Source organism: Siphateles boraxobius, unplaced genomic scaffold (assembly GCF_051911475.1).
Source record: "Siphateles boraxobius isolate OS27281-9 unplaced genomic scaffold, OSU_SipBor_1 8, whole genome shotgun sequence".
In the NCBI taxonomy this organism is placed as follows: domain Eukaryota; kingdom Metazoa; phylum Chordata; class Actinopteri; order Cypriniformes; family Leuciscidae; genus Siphateles; species Siphateles boraxobius.
Genome location: NW_027509208.1, coordinates 39,668,388 through 39,686,683, shown reverse-complemented (window position 1 = coordinate 39,686,683; position 18,296 = coordinate 39,668,388). Strand labels below are relative to the sequence as shown.

At 35.8% G+C, this 18,296-nt stretch overlaps 1 protein-coding gene across 2 annotated transcripts in view; it reads left to right on the top strand.

The window, feature by feature from the left end:
• Window positions 1–18,296, top strand: part of cfap61 (cilia and flagella associated protein 61) — a 29,963-nt gene that overhangs the window by 1,698 nt on the left and 9,969 nt on the right. For both annotated transcript variants that reach the window (XM_077219467.1, XM_077219466.1), the window contains exons 3-17: window positions 2,865–3,015; window positions 3,105–3,181; window positions 3,465–3,532; window positions 3,633–3,750; window positions 4,501–4,633; window positions 5,541–5,750; window positions 5,850–5,903; window positions 6,051–6,160; window positions 6,872–6,911; window positions 7,823–7,962; window positions 8,727–8,853; window positions 8,939–9,016; window positions 9,095–9,301; window positions 9,997–10,125; window positions 15,956–16,086. In XM_077219467.1, coding sequence (XP_077075582.1) covers window positions 2,865–3,015; window positions 3,105–3,181; window positions 3,465–3,532; window positions 3,633–3,750; window positions 4,501–4,633; window positions 5,541–5,750; window positions 5,850–5,903; window positions 6,051–6,160; window positions 6,872–6,911; window positions 7,823–7,962; window positions 8,727–8,853; window positions 8,939–9,016; window positions 9,095–9,301; window positions 9,997–10,125; window positions 15,956–16,086 — 1,773 coding nt within the window. The remainder of the gene's footprint in view (window positions 1–2,864; window positions 3,016–3,104; window positions 3,182–3,464; window positions 3,533–3,632; window positions 3,751–4,500; window positions 4,634–5,540; window positions 5,751–5,849; window positions 5,904–6,050; window positions 6,161–6,871; window positions 6,912–7,822; window positions 7,963–8,726; window positions 8,854–8,938; window positions 9,017–9,094; window positions 9,302–9,996; window positions 10,126–15,955; window positions 16,087–18,296) is intronic.

Genomic DNA, 18,296 nt, shown 5'->3' with positions numbered 1-18,296 from the left:
TTATATTATATGAAAAGTATTGTCCATATGTGCAATATAGATATAAGGATAGCTTTAGTAAAAACCCTTGGATTACAAGGGGATTACAGAATGCATACAAGAAGAAGAATAAACTTTATAGAGATTTTATTAAATTTAGGTCAAAAGAAGCAGAAATGAAGTATAAGTTGTATAAAAATAAATTAACAACAATAATGAGACAAGCGAAAAAATATTAGAAATTATTAATAAAATTATTAGAAAAAAACAAAACTGATATTAAAGGAACATGGAATGTGTTGAATAAATTGATTGGGAAAGGTACATCAGGTCAGGACAGTACACCACACCATTTTATAAACGAGGATAATAAGAAAATTGAAAACTTAAACGAAGTAGTAAACGAATTTAATTCTTTTTTTGTAAATGTGGGACCCAAGCTAGCAGAGAATATTGAAAAACATAACTTAGGGTCACAGAATGGAGGGATAAAGGGGAGTAGAGTACTCCAATCAATGTTTCTTGGAGATGTTAGTGAAAATAAAATTATATCTATAGTAAATGCATTAAAATATAAGACATCTACAGATATGGATGGATTAGATATGATAATTGTGAAAAAAACCATTGATTGTATTGTTAAACCTTTAAGTTACATATTTAATCTTTCATTTCAGACAGGGATCTTTCCTAATAGGATGAAGGTAGCAAAGGTGGTCCCACTATACAAAGATGGTGATAAGCATATGTTTACAAATTATAGACCAATTTCGTTATTGTCTCAATTTTCTAAAGTCCTTGAAAAAATATTTGTGCAAAAACTAGATGAATTTATTGAAAAAAAACAGTTGTTAGATGAGAGTCAGTATGGATTTCGTTCAGGTAGATCTACAGCTTCTGCGACCATGAACATAGTTGAGGACATAGTTAATGCAACTGACAACAAGAAATATACAATAGGTTTGTTTATCGATTTAAAGAAAGCATTTGATACAATTGATCATTCAATCTTGTTATCAAAGCTACAATCATATGGTGTGAGAGGAATAGTGTTGGATTGGTTAAGTAGTTATTTGAATAAAAGACAACAGTATGTTCAGTATAACAATAATAAATCCAATAATATGCCAATTCAATGTGGTATACCGCAAGGTTCAGTTTTAGGACCGAAATTATTTATACTTTATATTAATGATATCTGTGATGTATCGAAGTTATTGAATTTTGTTCTCTTCGCAGATGACACAAATATTTACCTCTCAGGAAATGATTTAAATGAATTGGTAATTAGTATGGAACAAGAAATGGTTAAAGTGAAGGAATGGTTTGATATTAATAGGTTGTCATTAAACTTAAAGAAAACAAAGTTTATGATTTTTGGTAATAGAAAAAAAGATAAAAGTATTGTACTATCAATAGCAGGAACAAAAATAATGAAAGTTAGGGAAATCAGGTTTTTAGGTGTGATATTAGATGAAGGATTGACTTGGAAACCACATATCGCACACATACAAAAAAAGATATCTAAGAGTATTTTTGTATTGAATAAGGTAAAACATGTTTTAGATTATAAGGCTTTGAGAACCTTGTATTGCGCATTGGTGTTGCCCTACATCAGCTACTGTGTGGAGGTGTGGGGAAACACATACCAAAGCAATACAAGGTCACTCTTTCTATTACAAAAGAGAGTCGTGCGAATCATATTTAAAACAGATTATAGAGAGCATACAAATGCCTTATTTTTTGGGTCTAAATTGTTAAAATTTAAAGATTTGGTCGAATTACGAACACTTATTCTTATGTTTAAAGCAAAAGATAGAGTATTGCCCACAAACCTTCAATGCTTGTTTATCCTTATAGAAAATGAAGGAAGAAGAAAGGGACATTTTAGGTATCAAACCGCAAGGACAACAGCCAAACAAATGTGTACTTCAGTGGTGGGAGTGAAAGTTTGGAATTCTTTGCAAAATGAACTAAAGCAATGTAAAAATATATTTCAGTTTAAAAAGAGATTGAAAGAGAAAACAATGGATTTGTATGAACATTTATAGAAGTTGATGATGATGATGATGGTTGTGATCATGGTTTGCTTTTGCTTTGGAAATCTGTCTCAGGTTGATGTTTTGGTTTCTGGTTTGTTTCATTAGTTATCATCATGTATTGACGGGGACTTGATATGTTGAGTCTTTTTGATATGTTGAGTTTATTTTTCATTTTCATCCTTTTGTGGAGGGGGCAGGAAATATAAGATATTCTTCATCCTGCCTCCTTTTCATCATGGTTTTATAAGTTACATAAATGAGAATGATGAAGTAAGTTAATGGAAATATCCATGAATGAAATAAAATATAATCAATCAATCAATATTTCTTATATTTAATTAAGCTTCCATCATTGTTCGTTATTTTCCTGTTTATTACTATAAAGCTACTTTGAAACAATCTGTATTGTAAAATGCGCTATATGATTTTGTTGTGAAATATGAACTTTTCTGAGCTGGAAATTGTGAGATTTACCCATAGATTATATAAAATCAGGAAACGTTATAAACATTCTCAGATCACAGTAAAAATCAGAAGTAGGTTATTGCTCAGACTTATTTCTTTAGGCTTCTTTACACAGCTGATTTAAGGCTGCTCTGTGCTTGCTCATAATTCTGTGTAAAGACATAATGCTGCATAAAAGCCAGACTAAATCATGCCTGCTCTGACACACCTCAGCTTTTGTAGTACAAAAGAACAATATTAAAATTGCTGTGTAACTGCATTTATGTCACAGTCTGTGTAAAGACACCGAATTGCCAGTTCAGAAGCACTTTTGTGCCATATTTAAAGTGTAAATTGGACAATTATAAAGGATATTTTTGTTTTCATTTCTCACTGCAGTGAGAAAGCAAATTTAGCCGTGACCCTGAGCACCACTAAGAGTGAAGTGCTCGCCCATGCATCTTTCTCAGATCACCCCATTGAAGAGCTAGTGGATCAGGCATGCTGGGAGAATTTACTTCAGAATCATGTCGATGGTCAGAAATTCACTGTAAGCAAAGCAAATATGCCAAGGTGTCCATTAATATTCCACATATATTTTTTAACGCCCCCTGATAGTCTTGTTTCTCTTTTTTCCAGCCCATGAACACTCTTTTCCTGCGTCTTTTTGTGGCTCAGCCTGGTTTCTCCATAGGGGGCGCTAAAGAGATAGTGAGGTAAAAGCAAACTCCTTTGTAAAGCTGAACAGGCTTTGTGAAGTTCACCTATAAGAATTACAGTTCGGCCCTATTACATGAATACACACAGTCTGCTTATTGGTTTATATCTAACTTAATAAAACAAGACAGATTTTTCTTTTATTATTTGGTTAGAGTGAATATGACCTTAGGCAGCACAAATTGTATTGACTGTATAGCAATGCCTTCCTGTATCCACTCAATCATGCTATATCAAATTTCATGATCAAAGATTTTTATTTCCTTCCGATGCAACTTGTAGAACAGTTTTCAATGCCATTGTGGAGCTGGAATACATCTGCCTTCTGACTCCCTACAGAGGCTCACTTGGTAAGAATTAATATCCATTTGGATATGTTTCGTATGCTGGGATTGACAGTAACATTGTTCAACATGTTAAGGCATGTTTCTGTCATGCTTTTCATATCAGGGGCAGCACTGGAGAAGATCTTTGAACCCCTAACTCCTGTTAAGGAGGAAGTTCAGTATTCGGCCTACGTCTGTTATCGACACAGTCACTGCCCTCGACTTCACATCCGCAGAGCCAGGTTTACAAACACTTCTCACTCACTCATGAACTGGTGAATCTCATGGGAATGGAGAAGAACATGGCTGGGTCATATTTCACTGCATTGTGACATTTTGTTCATAAGAATTAAGCACATTCTTTTTAATACATTTTAATTTAATATTTTATTTATATATATTCTGTGTATTTTATTAGATTTTTGATTAATATAATTAATGTTCATGTATTTAATTACAATTTATATACATGTAATCTTTTTTAATTGTAAAGCATTTCAATATCAAGGTATTGTTTATGCTGATTTACATTTAAAATTGCTAATGTTTTCTGTATTAGTGACAAATATTTCAATAGTCTTGTATTAATGCAAAACTAATGAGAATCATTAATAAGAACAATGAAAATAACAAAGAACTGCGAAGTAAAACACCCATAAACCGTACAATAATAGGGGAAATGTGCTTAATTGATAAAAAATAATGTCACAATTGAAAGATATCATGATGGTCCTAAAATATTAATTTTCTCTGTGCAAAATATAATTCTTCTATTTTTCTTCACTTGTATTTGAGATGAAATATGACATAGCCATGGTTCTGTGAAATTCACTCATTTGTGTATTTCATCTAGAGTGTAAAGCCGATCATAATCCACGTCTAGACTGTTTTTGTCCTGCTCCACACAGTTTCTATCAATATAGAGTTTATACAGGACATTTGCAGCACTGCGATGAATTAAATTTCCGATGCAATAACTTCAAATTCCCCAGAGTAGAGGATCTCGATGACATCATGCACATATTTGCGGAGCAGATCACGCCACTGGTGGAGTCCCACGGGCCGTACTTCCTGTCTGAGCTCATCGAGGCTCAAGATGAGGAGAACCATACAGTCGTCTGTGAAGTTAGTCACTGTTTTACAATTGGGAGCTTATAGCATCTTCAGAGCTAAACAATAAATGTGGATAATTAAGGTCAGATCATTTGGTTTAGGAAGAAGATAATTTTTCCTATGTACACTTTTTTTTTTTACTTATCTATCAGGTTTTTCTCTTAGACAACAAAATGGAGAGCAACTAGAGAATTTTGTATGCCTCTGTGGGGCAGAAATTGTGTTAGTTCTTGTTTTCTCAGGAATGACAGGACGACAGATCGCCTCACTCTCTCCCCTGCGGCGCATGCTGGCATGTGTTCATGCGACATATGGCAGATGAGAGCTCATGCCCTGCCAAGACATACTCACAGTGAACATATTGTGTCCAGACATCTGTAGCGGTTTTTCCTTTTGTCTGAATGTCCCATCTATTCAGCAGGACAACTGTACTACATTGCCCAGGAGGATTACAAAAAAAAAAAATTTCCTGAGAAAATTCATAAATTATTACAGAGGTGTTGTTTTTCTAGGTCTTTTATGAGAGTTTTAAATTATACATGGGCGAATTTCATGAAATCTGTCAGGAGCAAGTCCTAGTCATATTTCACCACAAAAATAAAAAAGAAATAGAAAGGAAGGATAAATATGTTTCTTTAAGAAAACTAAGCCTATTTAGTACCATTATTTTACCCCAAATAATGATTATCATATGGTTACAAAACTGTAATTTTTACTGTAATGCAAAAAATGCAATATTATTCAAATTAAACTGTGTGTGTGTGTGTGTGTGTGTGTGTGTGTGTGTGTGTGTGTGTGTGTGTGTGTGTGTGTGTGTGTGTGTGTGTGTGTGTGTGTGTGTGTGTGTGTGTGTGTGTGTGTGTGTGTGTGTGTGTGTGTGTGTGTGTGTGTGTGTGTGTGTGTGTGTTTTCTTACACAGAGTGAAAGCGCTGTCGCTGGCTTTGTCACTGTAAGTGGTCAAATGGATTTGAAGCTTCTCAATCAGTGCTTTGAACTTGGAGTATTTGAAGGACTGAGAAAGACAAATTCAGCACATCAAGAGGAACCACCAGAAGAATCGCAACCACTGGTTGAGGAAAACCATGTCACTGATGCCCAGGATTCTTCTGAAGCCAAAGAACTCGTACAAGTGAGTTTCAAAAGACACGTTCAGCATGTATAATGGTGCTCATTAGGGATAATTTATAATCTAACCATAACCCTTTACTAATCCAAATGAAATTAACAGGGTGAACTGACGGCAGAAAAAGAGAGTAAAGACAAGCCTACTGGCATATCTCAGGTCAGAGCTAAACATCATCTTTGAGACATTTCTCCCTTCTTTTGCATTTTAATAATGGTTACTATTTTTAGGAACCACTCCAAATGTGGTTCATGTCAAGTATCTGGTGTAAAATGCATATTTTTGTCTATTTATTGTTCTAACTAGCTAGAGTATGTTGAGTCAAGCATCAAAGACACAGTGGACTCTAATCCAGACGGGCCTCCTAATGCATTCTGCATCCAGCTCTTCACCATGGAAAAGAAGTTTGAAATGAGGTAAAGACGTCTTAGACTAGTACGGGGGGTGGGGGTAAGTAACAAATTGAATTAAACTTGAAAATTTGAAGTAGGAAGGCTGAAATGGTATTTTCTTGTAAAACCTACTCTTAATAATCTTTGTTTTATTTATTACTTTTAGATATTATTTTTTACAGTGTAAAACCACCCAAAACATTGTAAACCCTGCCAGATCATTCTAGCAACAACTAGAACAGCCAGTTCAATTCAAGGTGTCATAGAGAGGGTGGACAGGTTTCATAAAAAAAACGTATTATGACTGCTTTTGGTGCAAGAAACCATGACTTTAATGGGAAAAAGCTATAAAAGTGTAAAAAATAAAGCTCCTCTAAAGTATGTAAGCTATCCAAAGTCAGTAGAATTTGTACTGGTTAAATGATATTTGGTTAAATGAAAACTGTCTGGCCGAGCTCCAGTGGCTTTCAGTGAAGAGCTGTTGTGAGTGTTATTTGGCTCCTGCTGAGCTGGTCTGTGTGCCACCTTATTGGCCAGCTGTTGTGGAATATGGAGGCCTGTCCCACCCACAGAGCATGAACATGTAATTAATGAGTAGAATGCTTAAAGTGACAGCGGGACCAACTAGGCCACACTCGCTTTCTAGTGCCCAACATGGCAGCCTTTCTCATTGCTCTTTCAGGACAGATGATGCTCATAAATGATCATTTCTTTTGTCGTCTTCTTTCCTCAAAGATCAGCCGATTTCTTGCCGTACCTGTTTAAACTGTTTCCGGTAAGTACATAAATCAGCTTATTAAAGGAATCACCCAAATACTCAAAACACTGAAGTATTAATTCACCCAAAAATTAAAATTGGCATCATTTACTCCCCCTTATGTTCCTCCAGCTGCTCTATGACTTTTTTTCCCCACAAAAAGTACCAAAGGTAGTTCATAGATTATTATGAATATTAAGTTTTTGTCCTATCTTGAAAATTTCAGAGTGAGATTCTTTAAAATATAAATGATCCTTTTGTGTACTGTGAAAGAAAAAGTCATACTGGTTTAAGACAACATGATCTTTAAAAAGTTTGGGGTCAATAAGATTTTTTTTTTGCAAGAAACAATTATTTTATTCAGCAAGAATGCATTATATTGGACAAAAGTGACATTTATAAAGTTACAAAATACTTCTATTTCAAAATAAATTTCTATTTCATTCAATTATGAAAGAATGCTGAAAAAAATAGTGTTTCCACAAAAATATTAAGAACTGTTTTCAACATTGATAATAATAAGATATGTTATTCTAAATTAGCATATTATAATGATTTCTGGAGGATCATGTGACACTGAAGACCGGAGTAATGATGCTGAAAATTCAACTTTGATCACAGGAATAAATTACATTTGAACAGATAATAGAAAACAGTTCTTTTAATTTGTAATAAGATTGCTCAATATTACTGTTTTTACTATATTTTTGATTAAAAAAATACAGCCTTGGTCAAGCAGGATAGACTTCTTTCAAAAACATTAAAAAGTGAACAAACCTTCGAACGGTAGTGAACAGTCCCGTCAAACCCAGTAGCATTTCTACACAACCATGTGTCCATGCGTGCTTTACATTTTTTACATCTGACATGTAACATAATAAATCTAATAAATATGATATTAATTGTAATGGTGTTCATGTGTTCCACAGGATCGGGACTTCTGTGTGATCTCAGTGCCTAAACTGACTCCAGATTTGCCACTGCTGCAGTCCTTCATCAGAGTCGCACCTCGTGACACCAGCATCTTCCCGCAGGAACTCTACCTGTGTCACCGGTGGGCTCTGCTCAGGTACACACTCTAAATCATCTAAATCAATCTCCAAAGTGGCAACCATTGTTCCTTTTCTTGGAGATGAATTGTAAAATGGATGAAGAATGGTTGAAACCATAATGTACTAAAAGAAAAATACTGTGGCCTTGTTAGTGAATAAAACCAGATTCAAAAGATCATCTACTGAAGATAAATCAATTATTCTGTGTGTTCTAACATATTTGCCTGTCGTTTTTTACATTTCTACATTCATTAAGAAATTAATTAATTAATTTTAAAGAAATAATGCTAAATAAAGGTATGACTTTATAATAAGATCCCATTAGTTAATGAGCAATATATATATACATGATAAATATATATATATATATATATATATATATATATATATATATATAGATAGATAGATAGATAGATAGATAGATATAGATATATGTATAGATATATAAATAGATAGATAGATATTTAATCTTTATTTAATCTTTATTAATCTTTTAATGTTAGTTTATAAAAATACAACTGTGTATTGTTAGTTCATGTTAACATGGGTCCATTAGATAATATTTACTGATACAACTTTTGAATTTATTAATGTATTAGTAAATGTTCAAATTAACATTAACTACTTTAAGATTAATTCATGCTTTAGAAGACTTTTTCATTGTTAGTTTATTGTAAATGGAACCTTATTGTAAATTGCTACCAAAATAAGTATTCTACAATATACTGACAGGCATGCTGTTTGGATTCATGTGTCAGACTAATATTTTTCTGTCCATCAGGACGTTGGAGGTGCGTGTGGCAGTGTCATCAGATATCCCAGCAATCCAGAGTTTGACTGAGAGTCTCAGCCAGCGGGAGTCCATCAGTGAAGATCTGGATCTGTTCCTGCAGGCCCGAAAAGACCAGGTCTGCCATCAACCACACACTAGACTGTCCCAGTCCGTCGACAGAGCTCTGTTTGTGATGTCTGAGCATTGTCTCTCATTCTCAGGATGGAACTGCTCTCCAGGCATTTGTGGCGCAGGTCGAGGGGCGAGTTATTGGTTTGATAATCATCAGAGATGAAGAGGTAAATATTTAATGACGTGTCATGGTGTTTGCTGTTTCTTCGTCACTCAATCGTTTGCCGCCTGTTTCGTTCTCCCAGGACATCGAGTTCATCCGAGCCAACTTTGACGTCGAGAGGTTCATGTACTTTAGCCATCAGCAGCGAGAGGAACACGGTCGACTGTGTCACTTTCTCCTCAACCCTGTTTTCCAGCATCACGCTAAATATATCTTAAAGGAGGTGCTGCGCTTGGCACACAAGTCCTGCCTCTATTACCTCCTCCATCCACCCCATTACAGCCATAAGGTGAAAAGATTTTTCTCCTGTAAAAAAATACCACAGTAATCTCACATGTGTGTCCTCTAGAGCAGAGGTTTCCCAAATGGAAGTTCGCGTGTTGATGAAAAGCTACTAATTAATAAAATTGTATATAAAATTTGACTTAATAATTTCCAGCATAATCAGTATTCCGCCCAAAATAAAAGCTTGAGGGTTTGAATGTTATAGTATATTATTGTTGTAACTTGTAGTGTCAAATAAAATTTAAATTATAATTATTATCAAATTTTTTTTTTTTTTTTTTTTTTTTGCAACAATAATACATTTATGTCTAATAATAATAATAAACCTTATATAAAAACAGTGCTATATATAAATGATTTTTAAATAAAATAAAATAAAACACTTATTGAAAAAAGCTTTATGTTATGTTATAAAATCTGTTTACTTGCATGTCATGTGACCATTAACCAAAATCAGAGAACCACAAATGCTTTATTTTATTACTGAAATAATGACCTAAAATCACAGGATTTACTTTAAGTAAATATTTAATGTCTATGGGGTTCGTCTGACAAAAAGCCTTTGGGACCCTTGCTCTGGAGTTTCAGAAGTTTGCAATCAAAAGTCTTTATTTCTGGTTCAGGGTTTAAACTAGCACCCTTTTCACACCACGTTATCTGCTCATAAACATTTCTTAATTTGTCCTTCTTTGCTTTCAGAATGTCAGTTATCACTCTCTGACAACAGTGCTGAACTACATGGTGCCGGTGAGCCCGAGACGACAGATAATCTATCCGCTGGAAGAGCTGGGCATCAACGCGCCGTCCCAGCAGATCACCAAACAACAGGTCAGACCAAAACCAGATCCCTGAAATGTCAACATAATTGCGCATTTAAAGCAATTTGACAATTAAATACTGAAACAATCTAAACAATGGTAGCATCTAGTTCAAACTATTCCATGCAACTCACCACTGTAATGCTTGGCTGTTGTATTTGTATCTATATATGTAGCACAAACAGTGACAGATTGAATAGACAATGTTAGTCATCAAATTTTTGTCTTTAAGACTGGTCATAACTTTTTTAAGTCAGTTACATAAAACGTAGATTGGTATAATTTGTATCCGAAAAGTAAGACTGACTGGTCAGACTAGTTCTTAAAAAGGTCCTATTACCTTTACAAAGAGCAGCCCCTAACCCCTTTACAAAGTCTTGATTTTTTGGGGGGGGTTTACTAGTTTTTCATGCTTGAATGTTCAAAAAACACATTATTTGTCCCATATTCTCCATTGTTGCAGCTCCTCTCTTCCCAGTCTGTCAGTAACGCTCTGTTTAGTTTCTGTCTCTATGAAGCCCCGCCTTCTGAAAAGCACACTGTGCTCTGATTGGTCAGCTGGACCAGTTTGTTGTGATTGGTCAAGTGCATATGGGAAATGTCCCGCCCCTCGCTATAACTGAGAGTTTCAATACACTACGAACTAACTCAACTAGGCCCCGCCCCTTTATTCTGCGTATGAATTATTTAAATGAGGAATATTGTGACCTGTTTGTTCCCGGAAGAAATTCAAGACTACAATGGAGGCGTTTCAGGAGTTCAGAAACAGTGACACTGATAAAGAGAATAATTCCCGCTGGAGGGACTTTGTGCTTTGGAACTTTGCAGAACTTTTTCATTCCAAATAGCAACATTACACAAAAGAAAGATAGACATGGAAAAAAGCACAATAGGCCCTCTTTAAGACACAGTCTTAACATAGTGGCTGTATTTATGCACCTGCCCCCAGTTTTGGTCTTGTTACATGCTGAACTGTACTACTTAGGGCTACGTATTTTTTAAAATCCCTAACCCTCAATATTTCAAATAATAATAACAATGCACATTGAGGAGGATAGTATGTGCCACAAGAGGGTGCTGTGCAGTAAATGAATGTCCCATGATCACACTTGTAATTTGACACACTTGTAACTCTCCATCCCTAAACTGTCAAGGGACAGCATGACTTCTTTGTTTCTCACACTTACGTTTATCAATAATTAACGTTGTAGCTGTCTGCATTATTCCACTCATTATGCGTTTTGTGTATCAGAATCGTTAGCCGCATGTGAAGCAGACCACAGGGCCGTTGTTGCCTGAGGTTATTGAACATCTAGTTGTAAAGAAACAGATGGATGGATGGTGGCAGATGGCGGTGAATGTTTACGCTGGTTTCTAACAGGTAAAGCAGCAGCGTTCTTATCCAGCCATCATCAGAACAACCAACATCTGCTGTATGTGTGTGTGTGTGTGTGTGTACTCCTGAGTGAGATTCCACACACCCCTAGCCAGAGGGGGGATTTCACTTCACACAATGTTTCTTCATCAATACAATCTAAATGAGCTAAATGAATCATGAGGTGTTATAAAAGCACATTCACCCCACATTATTTCAGTTTTCTTCAATAAAACACCTCAATAGAGCATGAATGAATTCGCCCACTGGCAAAACTCAAGTCTAAAAAAGCTTGTAGGTGGGTTGCAAACCCTAAGTAGACACCATTTTAAGGAATCATAGGTACGTTCACAACTTGTTTATGTAATGCTTTTCATCTGACGGCACTCAAATCACAGGGCGGACAAGAGGAACTGCGTTTCATGCGTTGTGTTTATTTATGTAACACAAGGAGAAAGACGTTTTCTCTGCTGACACAGATCACACATAAAAGCATCTCCTCTCAGCATGAGATAGGCTTCTCTGAGCTTTCACAGGTAAAAGATTAACGACCCGCTTATTACTTATTGAGAGGTCACACAACAATTATTAACTGTTAATTTTCTTGTAGTCAGTCAAATGCTAAAGTTGCATCTTATTCATTCTTCACAAAGCCAATCGCTCCATGCACTGCTATGAAGTCAATCCAAGATGGTAGACAAGATGGAACACTAATGAAATGTTTATTATAAAAGCAATTTATTATATAAAAATAGTTCTGGCTCCTGAAATGTCAGCTTTGCCATTACAAATAAATTAAATTTTAAAATATATTCAAATATAAAACAGTTATTTTAAATTGTTATTACTGTTTGACTGCATTTTTGATCAAAAATATGCAGCCTTATTGAGCATAAGAGACTTCTTTCAAAAACATCACAAATATGACAATGATTGAAATTTAATAACGATATTGTGTTATGATTTTTTATGTTTATTAGGTTATCACATTAATAGCTTATTTTTGTGTACTTTTGCTTTACAAACAATTCAGTCACCACATCAAGGCCAATGTAAAGTCTGGGTCATGAAGCAAAAGGCAGTAGACAACAAGATTTTGGAACTGAACTGCTGTGTCATATGCAGTTTTGTGTGTGTGTGTGTGTGTGTGTGTGTGTGTGTGTGTGTGTGTGTGTGTGTGTGTGTGTGTGTGTGTGTGTGTGTGTGTGTGTGTGTGTGTGTGTGTGTGTGTGTGTGTGTGTGTGTGTGTGTGTGTGTGTGTGTGTGTGTGTGTGGTGCATTAGCAAGAAACACAAGCTGTCACCCTTCAGTCCACTTTAGAAAGCTCCATTTGGTAGCGCAGCAACGCCGGTGTCCAGGCAGCCCTGCAGATAAGAGCGCAATGACTGCGTTAATCCTCCGTCTGGTTCAGATGAATTAATCAGAGTTAAAGCACCTGTTCGGTCTTCGTCAATAGAGTGTTGTGTTACGAAGGGCGTTATGTCTGCATATAGAAGTCCTGCATGTCCACCAGTGTTTGATACGAACGCACCTGTGCTGGCTTTACCTGAGCAGAGAGGACAGGGTCAGATCCTGTTTGACATCCTGTTACTGTCATTTCATTATAAGGAGCAGATGAACACCATCTAAGAACATTTTTGTAGTTTTGAAGAAATGAACAGAATCACAAAAATATGGACCGTTTTCAAACACTTTCAGTCTGCCACTGATTGCCACACATCTTCTGTGCCATCTTTACAGCAGCTGTATATGGGTTAAAGATGTACAAGAGAGAAAGACCAATCACAATTCAGTATATAAACTATTACAATGACATCATATTTGACTTGTTTGATGATGACTCATCGAATATCATCATTTAAATTTTGAATGCTGAGCATTCTTTCGATATCAGTGGGTGAATTTCAAATGTTAGTCTTTAATCTCTTTTTTTATTATAAAAAAGAAAAGACCAAAATAGATAGAACAAAAATTGATAGCAAAATCAATATGTATTCAAAAGGAATTAATACTTTAATTTAACAAGAATACATTTAATTAAACAAAAGTGACAGTAAAGATTTTAACATTATAACCAAAGATTTAAAATAAATGTTGTTCTTTTGAACTTTCTATTCAAAAGAATTCCACAAGTAAATGTATCACGTTTCCAAAAAAAAAATAAAAAAAAATAATTGAGCATCAAATCAGCATAATAGAATGATTTCTGAAGGATCATGTGACACTGAAGACTGGAGTAATGATGCTGAAAATTCAGCTTTGATCACAGGAATAAATTACACTACAGATACAATTACACAGAAAACAGTTCTTTTAAATTGTAATAATATTTCACAATAAAACTGTTTTTACTGTATTTTTTTTTATCAAAACAAAATGCATGTATTAGGTACACCTTGCTAGTATCCGGTTGGACCCGCTTTTGCCTTCAGAACTGCCTTAATTCTTCATGTCATTGATTCAACAAGGTGCTGGAAACATCCTCAGAGATTTTGCTCCGTATTGTCATGATAGCATCACAAAGTTGCAAATCTCATCATTAGATGGTCTACTGTGGTAATAAAGGATGGACATGGTCAGTTATAATACTCAGGTTGGCTGTGGTGTTTAAACAATACTCAATTGATACTATGGGCCCCAAAGTGTGTCAAGAAACACCCATTACAGCACCAGCAGCCTTAACCGCTGATACAAGACAGGATGATCCAAGCTTTCATGTTGTTTACGGCCTCCACAGTCACCAGATCTCAACCCAATAGAGCACCTTTGGGATGTGCTGGAACGGGAGATTTGTAACGGTGTGATGCAATCATGACAATATGGAGCCGCAAAGAATTAAGGCAGTTCTAAAGGCAAATTGGAGTCCAACCTGGTTCTAGCAAAGAGTACCTAAAAAAGTGGCCGGTGTGTGTGTGGGTGTGTGTATATATATATATATTTTGTCAAATTCTTTATGACATTCAAAACTGCTCAGAGGGCACCAGAAAATGACGCCTGTGTGATTTTCGTGCAGAAGATTCCTGTTGTGCATTTTCTGATTTCTGCCCTCAGGTACCCCTGCATGTCCAGAACTTAAACCTCCTTGAGTCCCTGCCATTGATTACAGCAATTAATGAATGACTTTGAAGAGCCAATCATTGATGGCCGTGTGTAATCAGCTACGTTTCTTTAAATTACAATGACAATTTGGGCCTCTCCCTTCCCAGAGTCCACCGCGTCTCTATTCTTTCATGTTAAATAAGATAAGGTGTACCACAGAACAAATCCCTCAAATTATTCATACTCAAGGGCCAATTAGAGAAGTAGAGAGAGAATGATTAGGAGAACACGGCAGCTGTTCGCTTTCAATTGATTCAGAGACGGCCAAGCATGTCCCTCTCTGTAAATCTGCTCGAAGAATTGACCATTTCAATGCTTCATATTAGGTGCAGAGCCTATTGAAGTGGTCTGCACTGTTTTTTATAGAGTGGGTTTCCATTCTTTCAATGGAACTCGGCACATTTCAATATTTTAGACGAGTTATAGTGTTCGCTAATGCAATGCTTTTTCCTGTTTGCTGGTATCTTTTTAGCTCAATAAGTGCTCAGTGAAACATACTGTCACTCTCGCCCTGATTAAACTATTGTCATGCAGGGAAACCCTTCCAAATGGACTAGTCTGTGTGTAGGACATCAGTAGTGCTTTTAGGAAAACTGCAATTACTGTTAGCTGCTGAGTAAGATTAGCTGTTGGCTGTTAACTCACTGGTTAAAGGACAAATATACACCTGAAATGCAACACACAACCATTTCGCTGCATTGACAAGCAAAGGCTTATGAGATTATCCAGGGTTCAACAATAAGGCCCAGTTGAGCTGGTAGTTCAAATGACCACAAATATGATAAACCGCTGTTTTAGCTACATATCCGTATGCCGGTTAGGACAACAAATGTGTATTCTTACAAGAAATCACTTAGAAAATTCAATAAAATAAAATTGCATTATGTACCAATCAGGAAATAAGATATCAATAAATTAATTTGCATATAATATTTTCCTTATTACAACGTAATAATGCTGAATGCTGAAATCATTCTGATGATCGACTGCTCAAGAAACATTTCTGATCATTATCCATGTTGAAAACAGTTGTGCTGCTTCATCTTTTTGGGGAAACAGGGATACCTACATTTTTATTCTTTGAATAGAAAGTTCAAAAGAGCAGCATCTATTTGAAATATTTTCAAGCTTTACTGTCACGTTTGATCAATTTAACGCATCCTTGCTGAATGAAATTATTAATTAACATCCCATTTGCTGTAATTGAATTGAATTGCCCTTAATACATATATTACTTATTGACCACCCCATTCTCTAGGTGTCAATATCAGCATTGGCCACTGAAAAACCCGTTCCAATTAACCACCGGTGAGCATTTATATGGGTTAGATGACACTAAAGATATTGTTTTCTCATTTGTTCCTAGCAGGCTCATTTTGCCCTGTACCACACAAACAGAAAACTCACCATGGAGCCGAAGGTCACCATCAATGCCAGAATCGTGGTAGTGGGAGCATCCGACACAGCTTTAGCTTTTCTTGAAGCACTGACTTTCAGGTAAGCATGCCGTTTTTGAAACGCTACTTCAATCAAATGGTCGACACATGTAAAGAAGCCCTAAATAGCATTTAGGATTTATGAAGAAACAGCATTTCTGTCTGAAACAGTTTTTTTTCCTGGGGGGTGGGGGAATATCATCTCAAGTGTGGTTATAATTAGTGAGAGTGACCCTCAGGGATTTGAGCGAAACAACGATTGCATGAAATCTGAGCTTATGGCTTTATATAATAACACTCAGCCCAACACACACCAATTAATACCTGTATTCTGGATCCTTCTGCCTCTGGACAGAGATCTCTTTGTGTTCTAAAGAAAGACAATGCATTGAATTTGAAAAACAGCCATTTATAGAGTCTTCAAATAAAATCTTGATTATCTTTATTAAAAGATTTTTAAGCAATGATTCCCAACCAAGTGTTGGTTCCAAGGCGAAAGACGGGAAATAATTTGACTCAAATATCAGGTCCACATTTTGGTAAAAATGAATAAGTAAAGTGATTCTAGATTGAGAGAAAACAGATATTTGAAAAGTTATTTAAATGTCACTTTAGAAAAACCGTAAATGACCACATCTTGAGTTCATTTAGAAAAAAATGTGCCAATAAGTCTTTCTTGAAAATGGGATGTACACCACTATTCAAAGGTTTGGGGTTGCTAAGATTTGTAAATGTTTAATTGAAAGAAGTCTCTTCTGTTTTCCAATGCTGCATTTATGTGATGTAAAAACAGTAATATTGTGAAATAATATTACAATTTAAAATAACTGTTTTCTATTTTAATACATTGTAATATGTAATTTATTCCTGTGATCAAAGCTGAATTTTCAGCATCATTACTCCAGTCTTCAGTGTCACATGATCCTTCAGAAATCATTCTAATATGCAGATTTGATGCTCAAGAAGCACTTTCTTATTATTATAAATGTTGAAAACAGTTGTGCTGCTTCATATTTTTGTGGAAACTGCGATGCATTTTTTAATAGGAAGTTCAAAAGTACATCATTTATTCAAAAATGTAAATATTTTATATCATTATAAATGTCTTTACAATTTAATGCATCCTTGCAGAATAGAAGTATTCATTTATTTTTGAAAAAATCGTACTGGCCTCCAAACTTTTAAAGATTAGTGTACACAAGAGTCAGACACACAAGTTTAGTCTCCGAAGATTTTAACTTTTCAGAATGTCATTTTATGGAGAGGATATCAGGAGATGTCAGGAGTTTGGATGCAGCTTCTCGCAGAGCGCTTGACCAAACAAAGCTGTGATTTAAGGCTGTTCTTGTTTCCTGAAAGCTGATAACTGCCTGGCAACCAGGGGTCGCTCTGCGGTTGTGTGTGTGTGTGTGTGTGTGTGTGTTAACTCCTGCTGCTTTGGCAGGCACTGCGGGCACGCAGCTGTCTAGAGCTGGCAGTGTGCGGAGGTCATGCGCTGGCCCTTTAATTAGCCCTGCCACTGTTCTCTAGGCTGCAATTGGTGTTTGCTGTCGCTAATGACTTGACTAATGAGGCAGTTAGTGTCCACTAAACTTATGGCCGGTCAGCCCCTGTAGAGGCCGCCTGACTAATGGAGAATGTGGAGGCCATGGCCGACAGCGCTTATCTGTCAAGCCAAAACCGTTGGCCCCCCTCACGCTCGCTCACTTGTCCTTTATCACCCCTGAGGATGGGGTGAAACACAGGACCATTGAGGACCGATAAAGATGCTTGGCCCCTAAACTTAGCAGTCAGACACTGGCCACAATAGAGGCCTGTCAGCTGCTGATAAGGCCAGAACGCTGTGAGCTGGTGGTCAAGAACAGCCTGTGGAGAGAAAACACACACACAAGATTAACATTTCACATTGACACACATTCTGGATTTCTTTTTTCTAATATAAAAGATGGGCAAATTCTGTTGTTCAAATAATTTTATAATTTATTACTGAAAGAATATTAATAAAAATAGTCAAAAAGTTAGTAAATAATACATTTTTCACAAACGGTAGTGTGTACTGCATTTTCTCGAGCTAAAAACAAACAAAACAAAAAACACTTATGGTATGAAAAATTGTATGATCAAACACATGTTTCTTTAAATTATGTTTATTGATAACTACAACATCTGGTCCCAAACTAGCTAACTTCTACTGAATATATCATTTAGGCTAAATGTGCAACCCTATTTTCATTTTATTTGTATAAATATTTTAAAATTTTATTTTAAATT